The sequence below is a fragment of the Danio rerio genome, chromosome 3 (genome assembly GCF_049306965.1).
Source record: "Danio rerio strain Tuebingen ecotype United States chromosome 3, GRCz12tu, whole genome shotgun sequence".
Classification (NCBI taxonomy): Eukaryota; Metazoa; Chordata; class Actinopteri; order Cypriniformes; family Danionidae; genus Danio; species Danio rerio.
The window spans coordinates 15593651-15606385 of record NC_133178.1 but is presented as its reverse complement, the minus strand read 5'-3'; the positions used below and the strand labels follow the sequence as shown (position 1 = coordinate 15606385).

The 12735-nt window shown below is 33.1% G+C and overlaps 1 protein-coding gene across 3 annotated transcripts in view; it reads right to left on the bottom strand.

The window, feature by feature from the left end:
• Positions 1-10027, bottom strand: part of atp6v0a1a (ATPase H+ transporting V0 subunit a1a) — a 50927-nt gene extending 40900 nt beyond the window's left edge. For 2 of the 3 annotated variants that reach the window (XR_012397363.1, XM_005163798.5), the window contains exons 1-4: positions 9979-10027; positions 2611-2768; positions 966-1044; positions 702-799 (exon numbers count right to left, since the gene is read on the bottom strand). Coding sequence is in view for 2 of the 3 variants with exons in the window: in XM_005163798.5 (XP_005163855.2) it covers positions 702-799; positions 966-1044; positions 2611-2727 (294 nt within the window). In the remaining variant the exon portion in view is untranslated. 3 annotated transcript variants of the gene reach the window in all.
• Between the last annotated feature and the right edge of the window lie 2708 nt (positions 10028-12735).

Genomic DNA, 12735 nt, shown 5'->3' with positions numbered 1-12735 from the left:
GTGCAAATTATCTCAGACTGGTTTCTTGAACATGACAACGAGTTCAATGTACTCAAATGGCCGCCACAGTCACCAGAACTCAATCCAATAGAGCACCTTTAGAATATGGTGGAACAGGAGATTGGCATCATGGATGTGCAGCCGACAAATCTGCAGCAACTGCGTGATGCTATCAGGTCAATATGGACCAAAATCTCTGAGGAATGTTTCCAGTACCTTGTTGAATCTATGCCATGAAGGATTGAAGCAGTTATGAAGGCAAAAGGGGGTCCAACCAGGGACTAGTAAGGTGTACCTAATAAAGTAGCCCGTAAGTGTACATATGCTAATGTTAGGAAGAACACTTACATCAAATTATGTGAATACAAACAGAAACATACAGAGATGTTAATTATTTAATTAATTTATAGGTGAACAGTAACTGCGTTCTAATCAGCTCCATAGGTTAATAGGCTCCATAGATTAACACGGTTAATCATCTTGGAGTTTTTGCTCTGAAATATGACTAACATACTGAATAATGTTTACTCAAACATTATTAAAACCACAAATATGATATAATTGCTGCTGATAAATATCATAAATCCCTTAAAACTTTATATCTTGCCTTAAAAAAATCTGAGGCCAGCTTTATATTTTTGGATAGTGTTTTATTCTGTTAACTTCTAAAGTTGTCTTAGTTTGAGTTGTGCAGGTTGTACCTCCAAGTCAATCATGTCTCGTGGAAAGGGGACCTCTGGATTCTCCCCTGTATCTACAATAGGTATGTTCGCCTTTTTGATTTCCTTCTCAACAAATCCTTGAAAAGAAAAAAAAAGACAAGCGAGATGAAGAAAAGCAGAAACAGAAAAAAAAAGAGTGCGTTTATAAACGTCTATCTACCTAATTCAATAAGAACCCATGATGCTGTTTGTCAGCAATGATTTCTAGCTCACTATGTCAGTAACGCTGACTCAGTAACTCACTCAGTTTACGGTCCATCTCCTCACAGCGACGGACCTCATTCACAAACTTCCTCTGGAATGCGTTGACATCTGGGTTCAACTGCAATTCAAAGAAAGATAAAGTCATTATTCTCTTAATTATGGAACAAAATCTATGCCAAAAGTATTGAATTAAAAAGCTTGTTATATAGCACAAACTAAAAACAAATAACACACCAAATTAACAAGTTCTTGTTTTTTTAATGACATGAATTTCAGGTTTTGTATTTTTAGGTCCTGAAATTTAACATAGCTTTTTATTTAAGCTGTGAGTATTTCAACTAAAAATATTTCAAACACGCTTTCATACTTATAAATTCAATAATTCATATTCAATTTCCAGATTTCACTTACAAAATTTTCAATACCCTTAAAAAATACGAGGTATAATATTCAAAAGGCAATTTTCAGTTCATTTTATTTCAGTTTAAATATTCGCTTCCATAAATTCAGTGGTTCAAATTCGACTGTAAAAATTCGACATTACATCCGGGAACTGCAGGAAAAGCAATAGATTGCAGATTGAACATCGCCAGCTGCTTAGTAAATGCATCCCTACCCTAAACCTAACACTAACTGTAAATTATTCCCAAAATAATCCAGAAATGTATCTCTTAAATCTAATTGGAATGTTGTTTAAAGGCTTGGTGAGATGTCCCACCAACCATTTTTAATCTCGCCTTGTAATACAACCAAATAAGATATCTACCAAAACAATTACATTAAATTAAAATGAACAATGCTATGTCAGTGAAGAATCTTTAAACAATGCTTCAATTTTTCTAAATGGACTTCATATGCTCATCTAAAAGGCATTAAGGTAGATTTTAAAATGCCACCCTACTCCAGCATGTTCAACCCACAAAAATGAAGCATTTTGAAAGCCCTAAAGATCCTGTATTGGTTTAGAAATGCTGGTGTTCTGTTTCAGTGTACAGCCTGAAACACAGACTTTTGAACATGGAAGTGCTGCAATCCATAATCGCTCTTAAATTCATCTTCTGGACTACTGCGTATCGTTCCCAGATTCGTCAAGCCTCTGCCATTACACAACCAGTAGACTGCATTTATGAATGCCAGCAAATATGTGCATGCCCAGTGAGCATGAATGGTCACGTATCATGAGTTTTAGGCTGTAGTGGACAGATTGTTTTCCTGAAATGTAATAAAAACCCCAGTTTGGACGAGGAGGATTTTCCTTTTAAAAACAAAAACTCAGCTTCCAGTGCATCTACACAAAAAAAGGCTATGGTATGCATTTCCTCTGCATAAATTCCATTAACTGTTCACATTAATACTAAGCTAAATACTGCAAGCATGTAACTTTCATTTCAATGGGACACATCTAACGTTTAGAGACTGCAGAAATACTCCATTAGCTCACTAAACTCTACTCTTAAGTAATCACTGTTTGGAAATCTTCCCCTGCTGGAGATAAACGATGAGCTACATATCCTACAATTGTTAATACTGCACTGCTTTTCACTGGACTCCACTCATGGTTTCCTTTTTTTTCAGAAATGGGAACACTTTTTGTTAGTTCAGGAATCAGGAATGTTGTGGATTGTAATGCTGACATCTGATGACAATGAGGTCAATGTTACATAATGAAATGGTCTGCACTTACATCTCTGAACTGCACCATGCCGATCTCCCCCAGCTCACTGACACAGCAGTATGCAGACTCTGACTGGAGAAAGAGCTGGGCCAGGGTCATCTCCTCGCTACGAAACAGCTCCCCCATAATGCACTGCTCTTAACCCAATGCACTAAGGGGAGAAGCACCTGAGGAAATAGAGTGAGGAAAAATATGAAGGCCTCATGCAAATAAACGGAGAATGACAATAATGCGGTTAAGTCACTTGCATTTTATGAATTAATACCGTGGTTTGTTTAGAAAGTCATGAGAATCATGTGAATGTTCTGTTTTGAAAGTGTAATATACAGAGGTCATTCAGCTTGTAGATTATATCAAAACAGCAGCTATGTAGTATCAACTTTGACTACAAGCTAAGGCTACTAACATGTATTTATGACAACTATTTAGATGAATAATAAGATACTAAGTGACACGATGGGCTGAAATCCGTGATCGCCACCTATAACCTTAAATTGTGCCCTATTTGAGGGAGTAACCATTTGTAGTGATGTCCGACACCACTAAAGTGCACTTAATCAATACCACAATGCAACGTGCAACGTAATAACAAATGTATATTCCATAGCGGAAAAATACCCATAATGCACAATAAAATTCAGCTGAATCCTATCTGAGCATGTTTTGAAAGAATTTTTTATTGTTAACATGACAGAAACCAAAATACTTAGTTTCATTACTAACAGATGGTACATTGACAGAGAAGTGGAAAATCTAATCAATCTGAGGGATTTAAATTGAGTTAAAATGCACTTGTATAGCACTTATTTGTACATTAAGTATTGTTCCATTTATTAAGAGATTTATGGTGTTTTATTAAAACAAAACAAAAAGCAAACCAAAACACCAAATAAAAACAAACCAAACCAAAATAAAAGCTAAAAACAAACAAAGCAAAACAAAACCATACAAAACCAAACCAAACAAAACACACCCTTGTGGTGGAATCAAGTGCAATTAATCCCTTTGAGTGGACTATATTAGCAGCAGACTAACTTAAGAAAACTGAATGAGGGTTTTGGGGGGGATTTTAAATACAGCAATAGTTTTATTTTTATTTTTTATTAAAATCTTATAACTAGGACCAGACAGAATCTGCTGACTTTTTTGCTATTTATGCACAAAATCTTGTAAACAGTCTACAGATTTACAGAAAATTATTTTGTGAGAAAGTAACTAAAAGCTTAAAACAATTATATCAAAGCAAGTCTTTCATCTTATATATATCAATATATAGTCAAAAACATTTATGAATTAATATAAAAACTGAATAAATATATTTACACATATTTAGTAAACAAATAAATAAATAGACTCAATGATGGGCTAAAAAAATGTTTAAAACTGCGAATTGCTGCACGTGGAGATTCTGTAGGGGACTATTATAAGTTATAAATATATGTACATAGTGCTGCACAATATTGGAAAAATTTAACATTGCAATATTTTGTTTTTCTGCAATGTATATTGCGATATGACTACAATTTCCCCAGATAGCATAAATAGCTCTATTTGAAAAAAAAATTCAATAAAGTTTTGATTATTCTGGAAGATTATGGAGATTATTCTGGATTATTATAGGGAATATAGAAGTGAAATATTTTATATCCTAGAATTCAGGTACAGAAATTGAATAAATCAAATGCAAAATAACACAGTATATAGTCTTCATTGTATAAATAATTAAATAAATACAACTTTATTAGAGTTACAATTTCTTGTGCCTGATTAGTTTAAACTCTGGAGCCTGAATGCTTACAGGATCACTGGCCTTAAAAACACATGCCAATGATAAACTAACTCCATTAGGGTTAAACTCTTCAGTGAATCCAAAAAACTGTGGCTCCTGGTAAATTATAGTCCCAACATATAAACTTACATTACTTGCACTTCGATGTGACTATATTGTGAATGTGCACATTACGATATCGATGCTGAAACAAAATATTGTGCAGCCCTAGTATATAATACATTTGCTTAAAATAAATAATATGATTTTTAATTAAAATAACATATTATTTCCCATACAAACTGTCAAGAAAGAGTCAAGAAAAAAATTAACAGCAGGGAGAAAAATATACAAAACTTAGATCAGAACCAGAAAAACAAAATAAAATTTAGGTCATATCTTGACATATGCCAAATTCAGAAATCATAATGAAACTGAATGCAGCTCAGTGATCAATTTAAATTGCTTGTATTTTTATAATAACTGTAAAAAAAGGCAAAACTGTGAAAACAACAGTGATTAGTGATTATTAGTGATTAACCAGTCAGCAATACTACTACAAACCCTAAAAGGCCACATTCATAATAACACATTTTCATCTCAACTATGCAAAAGTCATCTTGAACTAATGTCTGCGGAGAAACAATCCAGTAAAAAGGCTCAGGAAAGATTCCACAATCTTGTGCCCTGAGGGCACACAAATAATAGCGTTATGCTTCTGTGCCGTTTCACCATTCCTGAGGCATGTGATGCCCCAAACAGCTATGGGAATTTAAGATGCTCTCTCAGAAGGATGAAGAAAACACACAGAATAACCTGATGAACTTTACTCTGCCTGGACCTATTCCGCTACAACCGCATGGCATCTGCTGTCCTAGGGCAAATCTTGATCTTCTCAGCTGTTCTGCTCAAAAGAGTGGATTATAAATAATAGCTATGGAATCTGCGCCCACACAAATCTGCACATTTACACAAAAATTTGGGCCTTGCAGTTAATCTATTTATTAACTTAAATGTATATATTTATTTAGTTTATTCAGTCATATTTATTTGGCATTTTTCAGTAATATTATTGAATAATATGCAAATGTTTAGATCATTTATGCACATTACAATTTGTAAATCAACATTTGTGTTTTTAATGGATGTACTATGAGACCATCTTGATACCGATTCGTCAAACTCGAGAAAGCAGGGCAAGTCAAGCCTGTTCCTGAAAGAGAGGTAACTTTTACTAAAAGCCTGTTACCGAGGTAACTTACTCTGTGAATCTAACCTGGTGACTCAGAGCTGGTTTAATTTTATACCTAATAATACCTAAAATTTTGTTTTTGAAATTTAAGGCTTTTTAAGACTCCGCGGACATATATGTTTAATTGTTGTCCAAATTAATTGAGCATAACTCCTATTCAACCTAATGTGTTATTAAACCTTATGCCTATTTATAAATATTTTGTGCACTTATCCTTACTTTTGCAAAAAGCTTTTGTGTAAAAGAAAGATCATGTAAAGGAACATACTGCTGTTATTATCATGAGGAATTGTGTAATTGTTTTTAGCTTTCTTTTCCTGATAAGGGAATTTAATTAAGAGAATTTGCTATTAAAATGTGTGTTGTGAATTGCAAAAAGTTTAATACCTATATAAAAAAAAATATTTAGATGGATTGTTGGTGATTGTGGGTGTCTTTTAAAATTAAGACCAGTTTAAAATGATTTAAAATGACTTTTTAAGACCCTGCGGACACCCTGTTATAAACTACGATGAACTGCACTCACAGGGAGCGGATTATGGATTAAGCTGCGCCATGTGACTCTCCATACTAAACATTACCAACACAGAGGCACTTTCGGGCAGGTTGAAGCACAAATAAATTCAATAGAGCACACACACACACACACAAAAACAATGTATTTGTTAGCTCCATTTGATGACTGAAAAGTGGTCAAAATGGTATAAGTGGTGTGTGGTTCATGGGTAATTCCACACGTGCTAAATAATGCAGCACTTTGGGGAATTATCAAGATGCAGATACTCTTTCAGTTGTCTCTGTGGATGCTCCTCTCATTTTTTCCATTCGCCTTTACAACTACAGCCGTCCCAGCATTGAGAGCAGTGGGCCATAGAAAGTCTTTCAAAAGCAGATCCTACAATAGAACACCGTATTAATAATGTGAACTCCTGTGGAAGGGCATCTAATCAGGTTTCATTCGAGTATGTGAGCAGTTTTCTGACTGAGCCGAGCTGTCGGAGCATAAGACTAGACTCAATCAATCTTTCAATCACGCATTATTTATAAAGCACTTTCAAAACACCCACAGTGCTGTACAAAAAAAATAAATAAATAAAAAGACTCGAACAGTACAAAAATTACAATTAAAAATGCTTGAAATGCTTATGAACAAAACAGAAGCATTTTTCTCCTCACAAACATTCGGCTATAAAATACATATAACAATTAATTAAAAATAGCGATGCTCCAATCGATTGGCCAATGATCACAATTAATGACTCAATCGGTACACACCAATCTGGCCGATCTTATAAACCGATTGCAGGTGTTTGTTTATGAGTTTACAAGTAGAGAAAGACGCACATGCACACCCGGGTTATACAGATAGCAGCACCTCAACATGTGAGGAGGTAAATAATGCGTAGTGGCGTAACCGATCACAGCAGCTAAAATATACTGTATACAGATACGGTGCTGCCTCTGTTTCTACAGTTTATTGGTGAAACTCGAGCAAGTGATGGTCTCTTTGTTGCAGCCATTGTAGTGTTTTGAGCTACTGTGACGCAAGTGAAGCAATTAGCCCAATCTGGTATTCAACCATATGATTTCTCCTGGAAGCTCCGGAGGTCTCCCGCATATTATCTGTTATTTTCTGTGAAGCTGCTTCTTTCCACAATAAATGGTTATAAGAGAAAGACATGTTTAAGATTATATGCCGTAATAATAATCTATATGATTGCATGCAGCATCCTTAGTTTATCTTAGGTAAGGAGAGATCTCCACTTACTTAGAGGAAAAATGTGCTTCATGCAGTGGCCAAGTTACATAATGCTTCAAGCATCAGAATCGGTACTCAGTATCAGCCAATCACCATGACAAGAAATCGGTACGTTTATTGTTTTTTTAATAGCAATAATAATAATAATTTATAGCTCTGTATATTCAGAATTTTTTTTAATAAAAATATTAATTTGGAAATATTTTGCTTCTCTGTCGTTTCCGTTTTTTTACCCACTTAATATAAAGCTTTACTGAATTTTATTTAACTACTCATTTAACTTTATGTGTTTTTGTTATTATTGAATAAAAGAAAAATAACATCACTGCCTTGAAGAGAAAACGCAATAACAAAAGTTAAAACAGAGAGGGAAAGAAAATCTTTAAAAGGCCTCAATCATTAAGACAAAGATTATCATAAGCTTTAAGAAATGTATTATTCTTAATGCGCTTAAGAGATTAAATAATGAATGAAATTTTAACAAGGAAAGTAAAATTTCGGTATTGTGTAAATGTGCATTTTTTGGGTCAGTAATATATTTTCTTATAATGCGAAAAGTGAAAATATACAAATTAAAGTACTTTATAAAAAAAAAAAAAAAATATATATATATATATATATATATATATATATATATATATATATATATATATATATATATATATATATATATATATTTAAAAAAACACCCAGAAGGGGTATATACACTTACATTAAAGAAAAATATTATGCAATTTATAATTTTTTGTTGTTTTTAAAGCCTTTTTTGTAAAAGAGTTAGAAGTAGTTTCAAAGTAATACTCCATTTCAGCAAGCAAAATATTAAAAATATATATTCTTTATATTTAAAGGTTCTGTTTTGCAACCAACAAAACCAAACAAAACATTTTTCCATAGTAAGGAAAATTATTTTTCAAAAATTCTCAATTAAAAAAGGGAAAAATCTTTCCAAAGCAAATTAGCATTGCCAAAATAAGGGACTCTTTTGCTTACAAAATGAACAATTTGTATCAATATCTTTTTTGTATTTTACTAAGAGAGTATACACAGATAATGTCCGATGGATAATTCTAAATGAAACTTTTTTTATCTTATTTGTAATTAAGTAGCTATTTGAAATTAGCCATATTTGTTCACAAACAATATCATGAACAAAAGAGTTCCTATAAAAAGTAACAATTGGAACTGACACAATTCCATTAAAAAATAAAGAGCATATTGATTTGTTTGAAGAGGTTGGCAAGAAACAACATTTTTCTACCATTGTAGTAGAAGGGTTTAAAAGAGGAAACACAGAAGGATAGGGGATGCCATGGAATAATCGTATAACTCCAGATGGAATGGCATCAAATACAACAGCAAATTCTTTAGGGGGGATGAGACTATTGAATTGATTAAGAATTCTTTATAATTTAATAAATGGTCATTTGGATTAAATAATAGACTAACAAGCAGAACAATTGCTTCAAATCAGCTTTGAAAAAAATAAGATTGGTTTTTGTATACAATATTTTGGTTATTCCAAATAAAACATTTGTGAGGAGGGAAGTTGTGCTTGTATAATAGTGACCAGGCAAGAAGAAATTGCTTATGAAATGGAGATAATTTAGCTGGTATTTTTTTCAACATTATAATTACAAAGTAGTAAGAAATAAAGCCACCCAATGTTAGAAAATATGTCATTTAGAATAAAGTTCCAGATTGAAGTAGAATTTTTGAAATTTTTTACCCTATTTAATTTTGACAGTATTATTAAATGTACAAAAATCCAGCATATTAAGACCACCATTCTCAAAGCTATACTACTATATTTTTAATATAATGAATACCATTTTCCAACTAAAATTAAACATTTTATTAGTTTGATTCAAAAATGGTTTTGACAACATGGAGAGACTAAGCAGCATATGAAAGTCGACTTTCTGGAGACAGATCTGGAGATAGCTTTTCCTTTAGTAAGAAGAATTCAACCCCTCAAAGATAAATCTTTTTGGAGCCATAATTTTCTTCGTGTTTTCTCAATAATAGGGTAAAATTAATAGAGCATCTATACTTTACACTGCGTTCCTCTAACATTACGTCACATCGATTATATCAGCAGTAAATTAGCCGCTTTGCTAAATCGATCAAAGTGTTATGTACTTTCATACTTATCCTATATTGATCATCAAGCTAAAATTACTTCAGCATTTCGAAAGTGTAATTATCTCGTTGAATTATAACTACTACTAGACCAAGACACCGGCTTAACTAGCCTGACAGAGGATATTTGTGTACTTAACTGTCAACTTGAGCTTGTTGCGTCAACAAGTAGTAGAGCAAAGTGCCACTTCATTCACTTCAGTAAGAAAGTTCCTGAAAAGCTCATCTTTAGAGATTTAAAACACAAGCATAAGCTAAACTAAACAGTACGAGCGCTAATGCTAATGATCCTCGACAGGTTGTTAACGCCAAGTTAACTCAGAGAACGTAAATACTCAGCAACGCTTCCTAAAAACATGTCTGACAAACAAACACGCTCTTGATTTCTGAATACAAGCGTTTGGACGTTTTGAAGTAGTTAAACACTGATAATAAAGTTGGAGTAATGGGACTTACTGAGTTTAAACGGGTTAAAACGGAGTCCTGCGGTGTCTGAATCCTCTGCGTCGCGGGCATCAGCTGACCAGAACTAGGCAGAGCGAGAGTGACGTCAGGAACAGCCCAGTCCTGGTCACGTGATCGGATTTACCTGGAGAGGGTGGTTCCGAAAACAGAGGAAACAAAGGTGACGTTATTCTTTTGTACAAACGTACCGCGCGTGAGTGCGCGCGTGTTATAATTTCTGATATCTCTTTAAAATATGAAAATATAATTCCAGGATATAGACACAAGAGTGAACAGTCAGATGTCTTTTTTTAATTATTATTATTTATTAACTTATTTTTAAACTTAGCTTCTGGCTAAAATTGTATACAGAATGCTATTTTTTTAAGCATAAGCAGTTCTTTGGAATTAACTTAAACAATAAACTCATTTAAATATGTACCATTTCAGATTCTTGTAATAATAAAGTTTTAAAATGAAATTTGTTAAAAAAATATGTCTACATAAGTCTCCCTGAAATATGTTGCTCTCTAATTTAATTATGTCTGGTCATGTTAATAATAAAACAAACAAACATGTGCACACACACACACTTCTGGCACACTTTGAGGTTGGTCTTTGATGTAACTATGGCTGCTGTGGTTTAACACCACTTCCTGCTGTGTTTTGATCCTTCAGGACTGGTCTAGATAAATGTTGACTTTATGTGACTTTATTGACTTTTTTCAGTTTTACTTCTGAGCTTTACATTTCTGGAAAGTAATACTCTGCAACTCCTTTTGGCCTTTATAATCCCCTTCTAATTAAACTTACCAATATTTGATATTAATCCAAATGTTACAGAGACAGTAGCAGAAATCATTTTTGTCTGAGAGACTACCAAGGTTTATAGTTATATGTATATAAATAAATAAATAAATATATATATATATATATATATATATATATATATATATATATATATATATATATATATATATATATATATATATATATATATATATATATATATATATAAAGTATAGGGGAGCGCAGGGCACAAGTAACATGGGGTAAAATGTTACACAGAGTTATAAGGTATTTGCTCAGGATTTACCATGGCATACTTCCGAGGTAAATAATATTTTACTAGATATTTTTCAAGACAATTCTATACAGCTTAAAGTGTCATTTAAAGGCTTAATTAGGTTAACTAGGCAGGTTAGGGTAATTATGCAAGTTATTGTATAATGATGGTTTGTTCTGTAGACTATCGGGAAAAATATATAGCTTAAAGGGGCTAATAATTTTGTCCCTAAAATGGTGTTTAAAAAAATCAAAACTTTTTTTATTCTAGCCAAAATAAAACAAATAAGACTTTTCCAGAAGAAAAAATATTATCAGACATACTGTGAAAATTTTCTGAATCTGTTCAACATCACTTGGGACATATTAAAAAAAGAAGAAAAAATTTGAAGGTGGCTAATAATTCTGAATTCAACTGTATATACAATACACACACACACACACACACACACACATACGACCAATTTGGTATCGGTTCAGTAATAATAATAACCAGTTATTATGTACTGACGTCATATATCACACTTGCGTTATATGCCAGGTAGATTACTATGGCGAGGGTGGTGACCGCTCGTAATTAAAACGCTCCAACTACTTAAAGAAGATAAGTGTGCACAATTCACTGCTTGTGAGTTTGCTGCACAGTCTTTTACTGACAGGTAAATACATCTGAACCCAGCTAGGAAAAAATGAAAGCTGTAAACTCTCTCTCTCTCTCTCTCTCTCTCTCTCTCTCAGACCCTCTGTGGCCGCTTTAACCTGCTGGCATGTTCTTGAAGTAACATTTTATCTCTCTCTATCTCTCGGCTGTTACAACAATAACGTTACTTTACCATTTAACGTTACCAGACATGAGTGTGTATGCAGAGAGAGTTTTCTCCACCATTTTGTCTGCTTTAATGGATCAGCTGATTGTTTACCATCAGAGTCCGTGTCACTGTTTGATGAACAGCGCCAGAACTGCACTGACCGTTCACAGCCAAACGCAGCCATTTCTGTTGAGCGCATGATCAATCATAGGCGTTGAAGAACTCGCTCAACAATGCTCAAAAAGCAAGCAGGATAACATTTACATTTGTTTTTTTGCTTTAAATGCTCATATTGTTCTGTTCATGTACTTGAGTTTTGTTTGACACATTCAAAAAGAGTGTTTTCTTTGAGCAAGAAAATGTAAAGGTACAGCACATAGATCTGACTGCTTGTATTACAGGACAAAATTGTATTACAAATTATATATAAATATATTTATAAATTATAATAATACAAGAACTATTGTGTTGCTAAGTAAAATATCAAATTGTGTATGGAAAGCAACGTCAATGCATCATGATGAACTCAAGATATCGCATTGAACTGAATCGATGGCATGTAACCGAACTGTGAGACCAGTGTAGGTTCACACCCCTAATATGTATATATGTATATATATATATATATATATATATATATATATATATATATATATATATATATATATATAAAAGCAAACTCTAGCATATTTACTTGTCAGACACTGCTAGACTTTAAGATGGTTCCTGTGGTCAAATCAAACACACAAGACTGGATAAAAAGGTAAACTCCATTAGAGGCACCTGCAGCCATACGGCTGTATGCACTGTGCGTACCTACCATAAGAAGGCCCGAATTATTGCTGCTTATTTATTTTTATTAGATATATCAGAGATATATTAGATTCTAGACATC